This window comes from Cavia porcellus, unplaced genomic scaffold, assembly GCF_034190915.1.
Source record: "Cavia porcellus strain 051 isolate PalLab524CR breed Dunkin Hartley unplaced genomic scaffold, mCavPor4.1 scaffold_1, whole genome shotgun sequence".
Lineage (NCBI taxonomy): Eukaryota > Metazoa > Chordata > Mammalia > Rodentia > Caviidae > Cavia > Cavia porcellus.
Window position 1 is genome coordinate 229,214,390 of NW_026947484.1, and position 18,467 is coordinate 229,232,856.

Below are 18,467 nucleotides of genomic sequence, written 5' to 3' on the forward strand. Positions count from 1 at the left end.
CCTTTCCTCTGCCAGCTCCTCCCACCAGGCCACTTCCGCCCGGATGCCAGTCAACAGTGGACTGAAACCTCTGAAACCATGAGCTGAAGTCAAGCCCTTCTAAGCTGTGTTGGGCATTATGTCCCAGTGATGAGAAAGTGACCAATACGCCAGCTGACTATGGATTAAAACCTCCAGCACTGCCAACCAAAACAAACCCTTTCTTTTGCATGGCACACTTTATCCAAGAAACAAAAAGCGACTAATACAAATGGGCAAAGATAAAGCACTTCTCAGACAGAAGTGTACAATTATAGTATATAAAGTTCAAAGATTTAGAATTAGTACAAAAACGATATACTTACCCTAAATTGTCCATACAGCGATATCATAGAAAAGAAAAGGACAACTGCCAGAGGACCCCAAAAGTCAGGATTGTCTCTCACCACTTGTCTATTAAAACCAAGTGAAGGCATTGGCATCAAAACACATCGGATTTTGTAGTAAATATCCTTTAGATCGATATCCAATTCTTCCCTACAATTAAAAGAAGTTCAGAAAGTGCAGAATTCTGAATATTATGACAGTTACAAAAGAATTTTTAAAAGTTTAAGTTGGGCAGGGTGGTGCATCCCTATAATCCCAGCACACAGGAGGCTGAGGCAGGATGCTCAGGAGTTTGAGGCCAGTTTGGGCTACGCAGTGAGTCTGAAGTCAGTGTGGGATACGTTGTAAGTTCCTGTCTCAACCCCCTACCCCAACCTCAAAAAAGTATGTATGTGTGTATGTATTTTGTCTTTTTGAGATAGGTCTCGCTATGTAGTTCAGGCTGGCCTTGAGCTCATTTTGTAGCCCAGGCTGTGCTTGAACTCTTAATGATCCTGCCTCAGCCCCCCAAGTACATGTTTATTTTTTGAAACACAGTCTTGTTATGTAGCCCCGGCTGGCCTTAAACTTGTGGTGATCCTCCCACTTCAGCCTCTTGAGTGCTGTGATTGTAAGTGGGTACCACCAGGACTGGCATGAAAGTTTTTAATTTTAAATAATGACAGCATGATAGGCACAGGTTAACAAAATATCTGCATTTAAAGTATCCTCATTCCACTGTCCAAGGTGAACTATCTCAAGTGAATGAGATGCTTCACTATTTCAGTATCTTTACAGCTGCATACATCTCACAGTTGCTGATATCTTACAATTGTTGTTAGCCTGTAATGAGGCTGAAAGCTTCCAAGAGCTGGTTTCCTTTTTGCCAGTCTCCTGGAGGCAGTATCAATTTTTTTTGTACCAGGGATCAAACCCATCATCTCACGCTTGCCAGGCAGGTGCAGGGTCACTGAGCTATATCTGTGGCCCAGGCAGTATCAATTTAACGTAACTGTAAATTAAACTGTCTGTCGACACATTTGGGACACTTCTATTTCACACTAAACCTACAGAACTGGTGTGGCATTTATATTCTCAGGGAAAACTTCTTTCAACAACCTACCCTACGTCCAACTCATGCAAACTTCATTGCTTTTTCTATGTGGTAGGTTAGTTCTTATCCATCTTCTATTAAGAAGAGAGCTCCTTGATGTCCCAGCTTTATACTATTTTGGGGTATTTTATTTGTATTTTTATTCTATTTTTGTGCTAGGAACCAAACTCAGGACGTTGCATTTGTGTCAGGCAGGTGCTGTGCCACTGAGCTATATCCCAAGACTAGTTTTTTTTTTTATTAATATGTATAATAACTTCATCTTATAATCTATACTTAGATTTGATGAAATATAGTGTATTAACAGTAAGAAAAATGTTTCAGTTTTTAACCACCACAATTAACTAGAAAGAAAAACCTGGGAATGCTTCAGTTTTGTTTTGAATGCTTCAGTTTTATAAAGCTATAGGCTGGTTCTTCTTTCCAAAATTGTTATCATTGAATGACAATGACAATACACAAGGAAACCAATCTGTTATTTTTCCCCATAGGGGACTGAACTCACAACAGTACTCTGCAAGGTAGGTGCTCATGCTGCTGAGCTATATAAACTATTCATTTACTCCTGCATCCCCCCCCCCCTCCCTGATGAAAATTACAAGATTCTAAAACTATGGAGAAAGAAGAAGTCTTCCGATAGTTTAAGTACTAAAGGCAGCTGTGGACTTTCTATGTAATAGATTTTGGAAATCTTTTTAGAAATCTCAATTAGTTTTAAATTTGAATTTCAACAATAAGCAATCAAAAGCTGTTCTGTGATTGCAAGGGATTTAGTTCAGCAAGCATGCCAAGAATAAGGTTGAAAGCTTGATTCCTTGGTACCAAAAAAAAAAAAAAAAAAAAAAAGCCTACAAAGTTACTTGAGCCTCAGGTCCAGGAGACAGGGTTTCACTATGCAGTTCAGGCTGGCCTTGAACTCACACTGTAGCCCAGGCTGGCTGGGAACTCTCAGTGATTCTCCTGCCTCAGCCTCCTGACAGGGCTGGGATTTCAGGAATATGTCACCATGCCCGGCGAGATTACCATTCCTTTTCTTTTTGCCATAAAACAAAGTAAAAAAAAGTTTCACTGTTTTAGTTTTTTTCAAATACTAGTAAAATTGAAAACTGCTATAGCCTTTCAACGAAAAGATTTTTCACATTAAAAAAATTTTTTTTCACATTTGTTTTTAAATTACAAGAAAGAATATAAACGTCCCACAGATTATCTCTTAAAACCAAAAATATGTATTATTTTTACATACAAAAGTGGCTTGTTATCTTCAGGATCATCATCTTCAACTTCCAAAAGCCAGCCATATCCTCTTTGTCTCAGAAATGTAGTAGCTGTAGATTCTTTGATAAAATCTCCACCAAGGTTTAATTTGACATCTGGGGCTGCTATGGATCCACTGAGATCTTAGGAGAAAAAAGAACAAAACTGTAACCCAAAGAAAAAATATGTGAATCGTTTTTTGTTTGTTTTTGTCTTTTGGAGATAGTTTTACTATGTAGTTCAGACTGGCCTTAAATTCACGGGTAATCCAGGCTGCCTCAAACTCACAGAAATCCTCCTTCCTCAGCCTCCCAAGAATGCTTGGATGACAGGGTTGCACCACCATGCCTGGCCAAATGTGTGAATCTTAACCAAAGTGAACACATACTCAATTAAAATATTATCATGTGATGACCTCTAACTTTGACTATTTGCTGCTTATACAATCTTCAAGTTTTGTATTTGATAGACATTTATGTGGTATGAACATGTATCAGATCCTCATGATGAATGCAGTCAATATATGCTATAAACATATACTAATAAAAATTAAAATATAACAATAAAAAGTACATGGAATGCAATAAACTTTTAAAGTTTTAAAAACTGGGAAAAAATTAAATGTGAATTACCATTTTGGATATTCTTCATTATTGTACATATTTATGCCTCAGAACAAATCCTTTTCTGAGGAATCATATCCAGATATATAAATCATTAGACAATTTATTTGTTAAGGAAACACTTTCTTAGGCTTTTCATGTACTTATTCAAGTATTTCAACAAATTCTCTACATAATTACATTACATATCTTTAGTTTTGATAAAAACAAAAGGCTGTGAATTGTTGTGTAGCTTTTTAGGTCAGCTCTAAGAGACACTGTAGCAATTTTGAGTTGTCCACATTAAAAAATAAGTCCCAGCTGGGCATGGTACAATGCCTGTAATCTCAGGCCTTGAGAGGCTAACCAGAAGAATCACTGTAAATTTGAAGCCTACCTGGGCTACACTGTGACTTCAAGGGCAGTCTGAACTACATGTTGAGATCCTACGCTTAAAAAAAAAAAAAAAAAAAAAAAAAGCTCATGCATAGTCTGCAGTGTCATAAAGGATACAAATACTCATGAATAAGAAATAAATATTTGCTTTAGATCATGCAGGAATTAAAGATAAAAACTGCATTTGGGGACTGGGGTGGGGGTTTAGCTCAGTGGCACAATGGCCTGCCTGGCAGGCATAAGGTCATGAGTTTGACACCCAGTACAAACGAAACAAAAACAAAACACACACAAACCCCCAAAGATGAAAAGCCTGCATTTGCAGGACCAGACAATATACACCAGAAAACAAGTGTCAATGTTGTTAACTAAATCACATGACTAGTTTTAGAAAAATAATGTTAGCAACAGCAAACCTTTAACAATGAGATGCTTCACTAGAGATCATCTCCAACCAACACTAAAGTTGGCTTCCTTAAAACAAAATGAAAACTAGGTTTTTTAGATACAGTCCACAGAGCTTAACCTGCCCAGCACTTTAAATTCTGGGATGGATTTTGACTCGACATTAAAACCTTGTCTTAAGCTTTGATGAATGGTTCAATTATGAGTCACTTCCTGGTCTGTTTGTGACAACTTCTGCAATTAATTATTGTTTTGTTTTGGTTGTTGTTGTTTTCGGGTTTTTTTTGGTACAATCTCATGCTTGCCAGGCAGGCAAGTATGCCACTAACCTAAATCCCTGGCCCCTGTAATTAATTCTTGTAAGAAACATTTATGCTAAGCCTCAGAATATTAAGTTAGATACGAATCATTTGTGTTCTGAGTCCCACAAAGTTTCTTCCAGGATAGATACAGTTCTTTTCCCTTACTTGTAGGTCATACTGGGGGATCAAACCCAAAGCCTTACACATGCTAAGCAAATGCTCCACCACAAAGCTACACCCTTAGCTTAAAAAGTTCATTATAGCCTCAGCGAGAGCCTGTCTCAAAAAAAACAACCTTCAGTGGAGCTAAAGATGGCAGATCAATAAGCAGCAAAATACAGAGCCTCCCTGAAAGAAACAACTCAAATGCCAGAATAAAACATCCTGGAGGACCAGAGAGAGGGAGATGGACCCTCTGGACCCAGGAAGAAACTAAAGGGAAAAGAGCTGGTCAAACAAGCACCATACAGGGCTTGCAGGGCTACCATGAGCGCTCTTGCGAGGTCACCCAAATTTGCAGTTGGGTCGTGGTATGCTTACTGCCGGAGAGCTGAAGTTGCGGGTTGGCGAGCCCAATGGGGAAAGGAGCTGTCCTGGAGACCTGCACTAACCCACGATGAGTGCTCGGAATAAGACCCTCCCACGGGAAAGAGGCAACCAACTGGACGACATGTTGGAATCGGGCAGGACGGGCATGAACAAGGAATGGCAATGACCTCAGTCAGTTGCTCCCTGCCCAGAACAGATTGGTGGGATTTGCTTGGCCTAAGTCATGTGCCTGTCTGGCTCCAGTAAGTTGTCCCAAACCAATTCCATCCACAGCACATGCTTCACACTGGTGAAGGCTCTCACTGGTTGACTAGCTTGGAGGGGAGGGGCCAGCATATGCCACCCCTGCTTGCACCTCAATAACCAACAGCAAACTATAAAGAGGGAAGAAATCCCTAGCCAGTGCACTTCAGAAGAACCATAACCAACAAGGAGAGGGGCTGGGACTTCCACTACACACCTGTATGGAAGAAACATAAAACATGACAAGAGAAAAAAATAAAAAAAAGCTCCCAGCCCCCAACCCTGTGAATATTGATCCAGGAGAGATAAATACAAAAGAGATTAAGGGCAGCAAACATGCAATATCAGACACGGCATCAGTGGACATAAAGAGATATCTTTGTGACATCACTGATGAGCTCAAAACTGAAATATTAATTCAAGTAAAGCAAGATATAAGAAGATTAATAAAAGAAATGCTAAGCACCTCTCAAGAAGACACAGACAAAAGAATGGAGGAACACACAAAAAAGGAGAGAAATGTTCAATGAAGAATATAAAGAAAATCTAGAACACATGAAACAGATTCAAAGAGATTACCAGGAAATTAAAAACTCCATCAAAAGCTGGAAAAACTGCCTGACAGAAACTAGAGATAGATTAATAAAATTGAAGATAGGTTTGTAATGTCTGATCACGAAAGGAAAGAGCTCTTAAAAATAACAAGGAAACAGGCAGTAACAATACAAAGGCTAGAAGATGACAAGAGGATCTATAACTTAAGAATAAAAAATGTGAGTGAAGCAGCAGGGGTAAATACAAAGGAAATACAAAGGCTATTCACAGAAATAATTAAGAAAAACTTCCCAAGCACAGGAAAAGGAAATGCTATTCAGATGTATAAGACACAAAACTCCAGCTAACTGCAACCAAAACAGAGCTACACCCAGGCATGTAATAATCAAGATCCCAGAAATTCATCACAAGAACCAAACATTAAAAGCCATCAAAGAAAAGAAACAGATCACCTATAAAGGAAAACCCATCAAAATCATGGCAGACTTCTCGACACAAACCATCAAATCAAAAAGGGCTTGGAGTGAAGTATTCCAAGCCCTGAAAGAAAATAACCTCCAGCCCTGACTGATGTACCCTGAAAAACTGTCTCTAGAAATTAATGGAGAAACAAGATGCTTCCAAGACAAAGAGGAACTGTGGGAGTTTGTGTCCACCAATCCAACTCTACAAAAAATACTGAAGGACATTCTAGAGAGAGAGAAAAAAATACCAGGATTTCAGGAATAGTGGCAGAGAGGCCTCAATGAATGAGGCAGACAGTTGAATGAAGGAGAAAAGTAGACAATCAATGGCACGAAAATAGCATAGCAGAAATGAGGCACAGAAGGTGGGCTATAATCTCTAATATAGATAGCCTTGACACACTAACAAAAAGAAACATAGGCAAAGTAGATCAGGAGATAGGGCCCATCGAGATGCTCTGTATAGGAAATATAATTAACCTGAAAGAGGGTTTATGGACTGAAAATCAAATATGAGAAAGCAATGTTCTATGACAGGGAACCAGAGAGAAATAGGGGTAGCTTGTCCGGCAGCTGCAAATAGGTAGGAAAGCCATGAAAGTATGTGCAGCACAGAACTACTCAGCTATAATGAAGGAAAACCTTGAGGCTTTTATAGGTAAAGGAATACAACTTGAGATCAAGTCCAGGAGTGAAAAGGTTTGGAATCACTTAGGTAAGTAGCAGGTTACCAGCAGGTTGCCCCCCTAAACTAAAAACTGAGGGAGTTGGTGGGACCCAAAATGTGCAGTGCACCCTGTGTGAGTGAAAGGGGAGGAATTGTCTAAAAAAGGAAGGCAGAGGATATTGTTAATAGTGTATCAGGATTTCAAATCCACATTACTCTCACCGCTCTGTTTAGATGGATTATATTCTGTTCCAGTTTGTCTACTTGATTTGAGGGCACAGACAGCTATCCCCAAAATAGCTGAATATGGTACAGTAATCATCCTTAATTTCCGATTAACTTAATATGAAGGCCTGTATAACTTACACTGTCTTAATATGATTGATCTTATTTGAATCTGGTTTGTTAGATTGCTGTTTTATATTGACTGATTTTATTCAAATCTGTTATGATTGGTAATATCAAGTCTGAGTACAGGCAACTAAACTAGAGATGACAACTTCACTAGGATACCCACTAGTTTATTACCTGCTTTTGAAGTTTCATACTGTCTCCAATGTTTTGTTTTTATTAATATTGTTCTATACTGCTATGTTCAAGTATACTATACCTGATGATATAGACAATTCTATTGAAGATAACACGAGATATCATAGTAACCACTGTAGATCACCTTGTATTGTGGTTTTATATGACATTTTCCATTTCATGTTTTTCTAGGAATTTGTTTTGTCTTTCCCTCTAATACAGAGGATAGATATACATGTAGAGACTCATGCATGCGTAGAACTTATAAACACTTTATGAGAACTGATTATATAACGCATGATGAAATGAACAACTACTTTGAAGAAAAAGAGACACTATGGTACCCAGTGGTGATTCTATAGTGTCATGATACGAAATCCAGCAATACTATTGTTCTTCGCTCAGAATGATTTTAGTCTGTTTTGTTTTGTTTAATCTCAACATATGTGAAGGTATGGACAACTATTTTGAAGAGAATGAGAGACATTATGACAGCCATTGTTGACTTCCCTATTGTCTGGTCTTGAAAACCTAAACCACCTTCAATATCCTGTTCTGGTCAGTTCTATACTATGTTGTTTTGTATGAATTTATTGTATGTGAAGATATGGACAACTATTTGGGAGAAAATAAAAGACAATATAATAAATAGTGAAGACCTCTAATAGTCTTACTTTGAAATTCATATCTCTTCCATTGGTTTATGTTGTTTTGTTGTGTTTAATTCTACCCTCTTTAAAATAAAAACAAACCTTTAAAAAAGTAATTCCTTCTTCTAAACTGTATATATTACTGCCATTTTAAAAGACAACATTAAGATAATCTCTCTCTCTTTTTTTTTTTGGTCATCAGGGATCAAACTTGGGACTTCATGCTTGCCAGGCAGGCACTATGCCACTGATATATAGTCCCAGTCCTTAAAGATAATATGTAAATGTAAGTGGATTTAAAAGAAAGCATGCTTTGAAAGCATAAATTTACTTCAAAAAGAGATCGTAAAATATTTTCACCACTAGTTGAGGCTGTAGTACATGCCTGTAATCTCAGCTGCTCTATCCCAACTACAGTAGTTCGGAGGATAAAGATATATTTGAGACCAGTTAGGGCAATTTAGCAAGAACTTCTCTCAAAATTAACAAATAAGTAAAAAGAGTTGTGGCTACTGAGACAGGCATGTGGCTCATGCCTATAATCCCAGCACTCGGGAGGCTGAGGTGGGAGGATTGTTGTGAGTTCGAGACCAGCTTGAGCTACAAAGTGAGCTCAAGGCCAGCCTGAACTGCATAGCAAGACCTCGTCTCAAAAAAAAAAAAAAAAGAGCTGTGAGTACAACTCAGTGGAAGTGTTCTGCATTTAATTATAGAAAATTAAACAAAAATAAACACATTAATTTAACTTAATTAAAATGAAGGCTGAAGGCCAGGGACATAGCTCATGGCACAGCATGCACCTGGCAAGCGCAAGGCCCTGGGTTCAATCCCGTACCATCACCAACACACCACCAAATGTCCACTGCTATTTGGGCTTAGGAGTGAGGGAAAAACTAGGTAAGTTTCAAGTCTTACTAAAAGCCATCTTCAGAAAAAGGGCACAACAAAATTTAGCAGTAATTTTCCTCTCCAGCCCAAGAGTCTGGCTAGGTAGTGCAGGCTAGCTTTAAATTTTCAGCAATCCTCCTGCCTCAGGCTCCTGAGTGCTGAGACTACAGGCATGTGTACCACCACACACAGTTAAGAACTACGATTTGAACTAGGATGAACTTTATCACTTACTGATATATCCCTAGACAAGCTAAATCTCCAGCCCCTGAACACTTCTTTGGTACATGTCACCTTTTTGTATACGTGTGGAAGCTTTTTCTTTTTTTTTTTGTGGTTTTCGTTTTTTTTATCGGTACCAGGGATCGAACTCATGACTGCCTGCTTGCAGGCAGGCGCTTATGCCGCTGAGCTAAATCCCCAGGCCCTCTTTTTCTTATTTAACAAGTTAAAAGAGCAGGCAAAAACACCTGCTGAAATAAATATCATTTCAGTTAAAAATGAAATTTATGGGGCTGGAGGTTTACCTCAGCGGCATAAGCGCCTGCCTTGCAAGCAGGCCGTTGTGAGTTCGATCCCCGGTACCGATAAAAAGGAAAAAGACAAAAAAAAAAAAAAAAAAAAAAAAAGAAAGAAAGAAATTCATGTGTATTTTAAGTCTAAACCCAGAACTGAGTATTGCTGCAGCAAAAACAAAAATGAGTGCATTTTGCTCTGCAGAAGCAAATTTCATTGTTTATCAAAAGTAACATTTTTATGCATTGGAGGTCTATGAAAAAGAGTAAGCCCATAATAAATGAACATAATAATTTTATAACTGCTAGACCTATTGAAGCTCCATCATGAATATGACTTTCCAAAGGTGTGTATAAAACTGTGTCCCACTTTTTTTGGTATGTTTTGGTTTTCAGTACTGAAGACTAAACCCAGGGACTACACTACAGGCCTTTTTATTTAATCGTGAGACAAGGTCTTGTTAAGTTGCTCACACTGGCTTTGAACATTCAATTCTCCTGCCTCAGCCTCCTGAGCGGCACTGAGCGCCCAGTGTGAAATTATGTGTCTGTCGATATTGCTCTGGTTTATAGTTTCAGTACTTTTATTAATACTATCAGTACATTTTCATACTGTATGTTAAAAATAACAAATTAAACCTCCTCAGCCTAGGTTGAAAAAATCATATCCTATTTTAGCATAGCTATTTAACAGACATTTTTTTTTGGTTGTCTTCTGATGTATTTTTTATTTTGAAAAACTACAAATTCACAAGAAGTTGCAAAATAGTGTAGAGAGGGCCTATGTAGCCTTCACCCAGTTTTCCCCAGTGGTACCATCGCATTTAACTGTCAAAACAAGGACATGCACACTTGTCTCACCCAAAGGCCTTATTTTATTTTACCAGTTTTGCATGTACTCATGTGTGTATTTTTATGCAACTTTATCACATTGATACATCTGTATCATGCACTGGGTTTTTAAATTTATGCAAACAAAGCATGTTTTTTTAAAAAGGCAATCTTGCTCAGCTACCACCCACTACAAGAAACATTAAAAGTCATTTTCCTACTTCGTGTACTGCTGCAGAGTGGGGCTCCAGCTATGCCCCAGCTGTTGCACATGCCAGACTTTGAGGGACTGTACCCAGTGCACCTAGCAGTTCGTGCCCGGAGCCCTGAGTGCCTGGACCTGCTGGTGGATAGTGGTGCTGATGTGGAGGCTGCCGAGCGACAGGGTGGCCGCACAGCCCTGCATCTGGCCACAGAGATGGAGGAGCTGGGGTTGGTCACCCACCTGGTTACCAAGCTGCATGCCAATGTGAATGCCCGAACCTTTGCTGGAAACACACCCCTACACCTGGCAGCTGGACTGGGTTCCCCAACCCTCACCCGCCTCCTCCTGAAGGCTGGGGCTGACATCCACGCAGAGAATGAGGAGCCCCTGTGCCCATTGTCTTCACCCCCCACCTCTGGGAGTGACTCGGATTCTGAGGGTCCTGAGAGGGATGCCAGAGGCAGCTTCCAGGGCCACACACCACTTGATCTCACTCGGAGCACTAAGGTGAAGACCTTGCTGCTTAATGCTGCTCAGACCTCCTCGGAGCCCCCGAACATCCCACCCAGCCCTGCAGGGCCAGGGCTGTCCCTGGGTGAGACCACCCTACAAAACCTGGAGCAGCTGCTAGATGGGCCAGAAGCTCAGGGCAGCTGGGCAGAGCTGGCTGAGCGACTGGGCTTACGCAGTCTGGTGGACACGTATCGGAAGACCCCCTCACCCAGTGGCAGCCTCCTGCGCAGCTACAAGCTGGCTGGTGGGGACCTGGCAGGTCTGCTGGACGCACTGTCTGCCATGGGTCTAGATGAGGGGGTGAAACTGCTGAGAGGTCCAGAGACCAGAGACAAACTGCCCAGTACAGCTGAAGTGAAGGAAGACAGTGCCTATGGCAGCCAGTCCGTGGAACAGGAGGCAGAGACACTGGGCCCACTCCCTGAGCCCCCCGGGGGCCTCTGCCATGGGCACCCTCAGCCTCAGGTGCACTGAGCTGTGCCCACCACCAGCCTCCTCCTGGACCCTCTGTACAGCATCCCCACCCGCTACAAATTTTATTTAACACCCACAGCCCACATCTCGGCTGGGGCAAATAAAGGATTCTTTGAGAGGGGAGGACCTTCAACCAAAAACAAAAAAAAAAAAAAAAGTCATTTTCCATTTTCAGATAGGAAAAATAACTATTCTTGCATCAAACTTGTACTGTCTTATTTCACTAGCATATTGTATTGAACACATTTGTGGTAAGACCTACATGCATATAATTTTTTAAGTAGAAACTTCTTAAAGGAAAAATTAAAGATTCATTGATTTACACTAGCATATTAGGATTGCTAGCCCTTTTGTGGAGGAGAAACTTTACATAAAGAGTAAGCTAAATGGCCACAATACAGAAAAATACAGTTTATTCAATAGATCATTGAGAGTAATTATTGCATTATCATGCGTACAACTTATTGATTACACTAACATATTGTGAGTTGTAGACACTTTTCATATAAGATAACAAGATGGAAGAGGGATGAACTCAAAGAGTACATCCTCTTCTCTTGCCTTATACAACTGTCAGCATTTCCTTGTAGTGATCCCAAGCTGAGATACCTAAGATCATCTTCTGCTTTATTTTAGTGCATGGTACTATTATTACCTTCTGTATTCAGGATCCCAACCTAGAAGTTTGATTAGTGTTGCTAGTATTTTTTTTTTTTTTTGTCTTTTTCATTTTTATCGGTACCGGGGATCGAACTCACGACCACCTGCTTGCAAGGCAGGTGCTTATGCCGCTGAGCTAAATCCCCAGGCCCTGTCTTGCCAATATTTTTTAAAATGCTCCCTCATCCATTCAACTCACTATTACACTCAATCAGTTGTACATCCAACTATTTTAAACCCTGTCCACTTTTCCACATTTATAATACCAACATCATCAGCCTAGTGCAAACTAGTAACTCCTTCTGGCCTGACAGTAATGGTGTAGTGACTGCTCTTTCCTAGTCATTCTTTCTCCTTCCAATCCAACTCTCTTACTTGAAGATTCTACTTTAATGGCACATATGTTATTTTATTTTTTGGAGGAAATCTTTTAGTAGCCTCCACTGCTTTTATGGCGTAAGTCCAGCAGCACATGCCTCTCTACCTGCAGACTCATTGTGCAGTCCCTCCCACCCAGGTCCTGTGACCTGGCCACAGGAGCCTTCCTGTTCTCCAAGAGGAGGAGGACCCCTTTTGTCTCAGGGACTTTGTACCCGTTTCCTCTAACTTCAGATAATTAATGCAACTCATTCTTCAGTTGTCAGAAAAGCTTGATTATGGAAATTTCTCTTGATCTCTAAAGGACATTAGGTCCTTTCAGAGCTGTCTCTAGTTTTTCTTATGGCATTTATCACTGCTTACATTATATTTGTGTGATTATTTTATTAATGTCTACAAATTCTATGAAGGGAGAGACCATGTGAGACTTTCATTGTTTGTATACATGTTACTAAAACTTAAAATAATGCCTGGTCTACAGCAGATAGCAGATGTGTATGCTCAATGAATTACAAACAGTTTCACATTGCTAAAATTAACAAGTGACATTTGAGGTGTTTAATAAAGTGAACATAAAACTAGATTTGTACTTTGGAAGCATTAACCTACTTACACTATGGAGGACTGATTTTAAATGGGAAGAAAATGAAGTTTACCCAGGAAGCTATATAAAAATCTAGATGAGAAAGGGAGAAGCAGAAGTTGTGAACTAAGGCAGTATCAGTGGACAGAGAGGAAGAGATTAACTATACAGTTGTTCTAGAGCTACTCTAAAATAATTTTATAATCAGTGGAATACAGAAAATGACAAAAGGACTAGAAACAAATTTCTAGCAAGAGATACATTAAGTCATTTTTACTTAGTATTTTCATTTTCAATAACAATTACTCTTATCAACTAATACTTACATATTACTTATTTTTAAAATGCCCTGAGAATGAGGCATTTAGAACCTAACTGTTGATGTAACCATAGAATATTAGCCACAAATGTAGGTTATTAACTCACATTGCAACATAAACCTTAAAAACACTTTGCTAAGTGAAAGGAGCCAGACACAAAAGGCCACACATAATATTATCATTATCTCATTTATACAGAATTTCTAGAACCACAGAAACAGTAGATAGGTTGCCAGGTGCTGACTGACCGGACAGAGGAATGCAAAGTGACCACAAATGAGGTGATAAGCCAAGTGTGGTGGCGCAAGCCTCCAAATCCAGCTGGGAGCCTGAGGTAGGAAGCCTGAGCTACACAGTGAGTTCCAGCCAGGATGAACTACCCAGCAAGACTGGATCTCAAACTATCCGCCCACCAAAAAAACCAATGAGTTGGTAAAAATGTTCTAAAATTAGATAGTGATGATGATCTGATTGCTTTAAAAGGGTATAGTTTATAGTATATGACTATATCAAAAACAAAAAATTTAATACAAAACTCTTATTAGTACTTTTTTTCTGTTAGTACTTTAAAGCACACCCTTCTGTTGGTACATGACAGTGAGTATTTTTGAATGATGGTAGAATAGAGGCTTTAACAATAAGGTGATTTAAAGCAAATGGAGAGGTAGAAACCTGCATTTGTCCATTCTAGATAGCCAGATGGGCAGAGGCGGAATGACAAGTCATTTCATGGAAAAGAAAGGAGATAAAGGTAAGCACACCCAACATCTGTGTTAAGTAGTTTCCAAAATGTATGGAAGATGGATTGGGGACAAAGTGTTAAAAGCATATGTTTCAGGCAAATTGCTCCTTGTCTTAATTTTGTGGGCCAAGCATTTCTTTGTGTCCACTATGCTTGGGAAACTTTGCATACCATAACCCCGACTTGGGATTTCAGAATTAGTAGTAGCATATTAAAAGCCCTGAGAACTCTACATTAAGAACACTGGTTTAACTTTGCGTGGCACATTATCTACCAAATTTGAGTTATTGTGGAACCATTTCTGCTTTAGGAAACATTGCTGAAGATACTTCTGTAGATCACAGAAAGCATGTACAGACTGAGCAGAATACTGGTACAGACTCTGGAAGCTGAAGGAATTAGGAAATAACCAGGATATTTTGGCTAGTAACACAAGGAAAGGGGAAATAGCAGTTTTAATTCAGAACCACATCAATTAGGAAGGGATCTGTAGTAGCAGAGATGAATAAGAGTGAAACAAAATGCTAGAGAAAGGGCTTGGGATTTAGCTCAGTGGCATAAGCTCCTGCCTGGCAAGCGTGAGGTTTTGAGTTCAATCCCCAGTACCACAAAAAAAAAAAAAAAAAAAAAAAAGCTAGAGAAAAAAACAAAGAAAAGAAAGATCCCCAAAGAGGCAGGCAAAATGAGAATAAAAGCAGTAACAGGGCCGGGGATTGAGCTCGGCGGCAGAAGCACCTGCCTGGCAAGTGCAAGGTGGGGAGTTTCATCTCCTGTAACAAAAAAATAAATAAATAAAAGCATAATAGCTGAGTGTGGTGGCACACAGCTGTAAACACAGCACTTGGGAGACTGAGCAGAAAAATCACAAAAGTGCCGAATGGGCAACTCAGCAAAAACCTATCTCAAAACAAGAAACAGGTCTGGGAATACTGCTCAGTGTGAAGGTTCTGGGTTCAATCCCAAGTACTGCGGAAAAATCAGGATAGTTTATTGGCTGGCTTGTATTTTTTTCTTTTTGCTTTGTTATCTCTGCTCATGTTCTTCCTAACTACTTATTGAGTTAGTGTTGGCTTTACTGCTAGCAGCACAGTTCTTTGACCTTAATCAAAAAGCATGCAGTCAATGCAGTCATTCATTCACTCAACAAACACTTAGATCCTTCTATGTGCTGGGCTCCACACTAGGTAGTGGATATGATACTGCCATATCCACTACCTGGGGCAGGTTAAGACAGGGTCTTTCTATGTGGTTTAGGCTGGTCCTGAACTCAGTTTGTGTGTTGGCCTCCAAATCAGCAATTCTCCTGTCTCAGCCTCCTAAATGCTGGGATTACAGGTATGTGCCACCACACCCCAGCTAGCACAGCTTCTAAAACCAAGGAGCACATAAGTTTAAATCAACATTGTTTTAGGTCTGGAAAGATTAAGTTAAGATGTAGAGACTGCTTCTACTTTAATTACTGCACTTGTACAGATTCTTTGGGGTTTTTTTTTTTGGTACCAGGAACTGAATTCACGACTTTGCACTTGCCAGGCAAGCGTTTACACCGCTGAGCTAAATCCCGGCTGTGCTGCACTTGTACAGCTCTTAAATCTTTTTAGTCTTCCATCTTTTTAGTCTAAAAAAAAAAAAAATTTTAAGTTATTACAGTCTTGTTTTTAAATTTTTAAGTTATAGTCTTGTTTTTATATGCATTTCATTACTGTCTCCAGATGTAATTTTATACCACAGACTTGAATATTCAATCTGGATTTCCTTATCCGTTCATTTATTTACTTACACGTACTTACTCCCATTTATTGTCCTACTACTGGGGACTGAACCCAGGGCATGCCATGGACTCATCCTCCCACTGAGTTACAGCTCCAACACATAGCTCACGCTCTTTTAACTTGCACCTAAGCATCTTGCTTTTCATGTATTAGCTTCAATAATCCTCATAAATTTTGTAATATGCTTTTCATTTTATAGGGTATAAATGAAAGCTTATACAAGTTATGTAATTTTTCATTACCAAAGAGCTTCTGTAAGAACTGAGTATTTAGGGAGCTGGGGATACAGCTAAACAGCAAAGTGCCTGCCGAGCAAGCGTAAGGTTATTAGTTCAATCCCTGGTACAAAAAACGAAAGAAAGAAAAGAAAAGAAAAGAAAAGAGAAAGAAAGAAAGAAGTATCCCATGAAGTCTCTGCAGCTATAAAGCCAGTAAGTTTTAGTTATATAATTTAAAATGTGCTAAGTTTATTGTTGTTTTTGAGACAAGGGCTCACTATGTAGTTCAGGCTGACCTCAAACTCATGGCAATCCTCCTGCCTTAGTTTCAAGAGTCTTGAGATTATAGGCATCCACTACCACATCCAGCTTTTAAAATGTGTGAAGTTTTATATTCCTATCAATAGACATGTAAGAATTTTAAAAAGCAGGGGCTAGGGATTTAGTGCAGCTGCATAAGCAACTGCCTTGCTAGCACTCAGTTGTGAGTTTGATCCCAGTACAAAAAAAAGAGGGGTTTTTAAAAAGCAAAAATAATTAAACAGACAATTCACTTTTTAATACATACATGGGTTTTGGGTAAGTGCTGGTATACAGCAAACAATTCAGAAGTTTCTGTTTCTGAGGGACATTTAAACAAAATTTCACCAAAGGAGCACTTGAGTTCAGTCTTAATTCTTTTTTTTTTGGTAGCAGGAATCACACTCATGACCTCAAGCTTGTTAGGCAGATGCTGTGTTGCTGAGCTGTACCCCCAGCCCACTCTTAAATTTTAACTTAAAGAAGAGAAAGACAGTCAAAGTATGAAGACTAGGATATGCATACATATAGTGGCAAAATACTTGACATATTTTAAAAAAAGGATTTATGTGAACAGATAGTAATGAAAGGTATCCTTAACAACAAGAGACCTGGACAAACTGGGTGTGGTGGTGCACACCTGTAATCTCAGCACTTGGGAGACTGAGGCAGGAGGAGCATTGTGAGTTCAAGGCCGGCCTGAGCTACATAATGAAACTCTATCTCAAAAGGCGCGCGGGGTGTGTGTGTGTGTGTGTGTGTGTGTGTGTGTGTGTGTGTTAGACAGAACTTATAAAAGCATTTACCAAAAATATATCAATAAAAAAGGGTAGGACAGGTTAATACTGGGCCCCAAGAGCAGCATCATTACTTATATATATGGCACACTTAACTCGGCTAGATTCAGTATTGTTTTACATTTGCAAAGTATTTGAGCACTTGGGTATTAGTCTAAATATTTTTATGAGTAAACTAAAGCTAAGGGAGGGCAAAGGACGCGGCTAAGATTACACAGATAATAACTGGTGAAGCCAGAAAGTCAGGATGCAAACTCAGGACAGGTTATAATTCAGATCTATACTACTCCATTTATAAAACATACGCAAGAGGCATCATGGTTTATGGGAAAGAAACATAAGGAGACAGAAGACTAGTTCTTAATTCAAGAGCCATGAGGTAAAATAACTGCTCTAATCCTGTTTCTTTATAAAATACAGGAATGATAAAGCATTAGGATCTTAAAATGATCAAAAGAGTAGTAGGATTTTGTTTTTGTTTTTTGGTACCAGAGACTGAACTTACGACCTCATACTTTCCAGGCAGGTGCTTATGCCATTGAGCTAAATCCCCAGCAAGAGCAGTAGGTTTAAAATACTCTGTAAATGTGAACTTTATATGAAGGATATATATCCTTGGAGGAAACAAAGAGAAACTTTTATAAACCTTATGGATTTCATTTATTCCAAGTTCCTTAGTCTATGATAAAAATGAGTAAGCCTGACATTACCTTGTCAAACTTCTGGGACATACTCCTGGAAGAAGAGAGGACGTATACAAACAACAGTTTCTAAAACTCAAATGGACAGTTTTTTTGTTTTAAGTCTGGGAAATAAGTTTGATATAAGCACCATGCTATCAAATGTAGATGAAACTGGAGAGGATGAGGCAAGAGGATAACAAATTCGAGGTTACCCTGGGCAACTGATCAAGACCTTGTCTCAAAAAGGGCTGGAGCCATAGCTCAGTGCTACCCAACACAACATAAAAAAAAAGTAGATGAAACAAATTGAAATACATTAAAGTCGCTTTATTTCAGTTTAAGAGAATTGTGTCAGCTATATTCCCTTTGAAATTTTTCATTTTCTTTGCATTATTGGCGATTAAACTTTGGACATTTGCACTGAGCTACATCCTCACCCTCCTGACCTCTTTATTTTTTTTCCTGTTTTGAGACAGGGTCTGCACAAGTCTCTAAGACGCTCAGGCAGGGGTTG

At 39.3% G+C, this 18,467-nt stretch overlaps 1 protein-coding gene across 2 annotated transcripts in view; it reads right to left on the bottom strand.

Moving 5' to 3' along the window:
* The window catches only part of Yipf4 (Yip1 domain family member 4), a 34,843-nt gene that overhangs the window by 15,024 nt on the left and 1,352 nt on the right, over positions 1-18,467 (bottom strand). For both annotated transcript variants that reach the window (XM_005005047.4, XM_003473019.5), the window contains exons 2-3: positions 2,703-2,856; positions 345-516 (exon numbers count right to left, since the gene is read on the bottom strand). In XM_005005047.4, the coding sequence (XP_005005104.1) occupies positions 345-516; positions 2,703-2,856 (326 nt within the window). The remainder of the gene's footprint in view (positions 1-344; positions 517-2,702; positions 2,857-18,467) is intronic.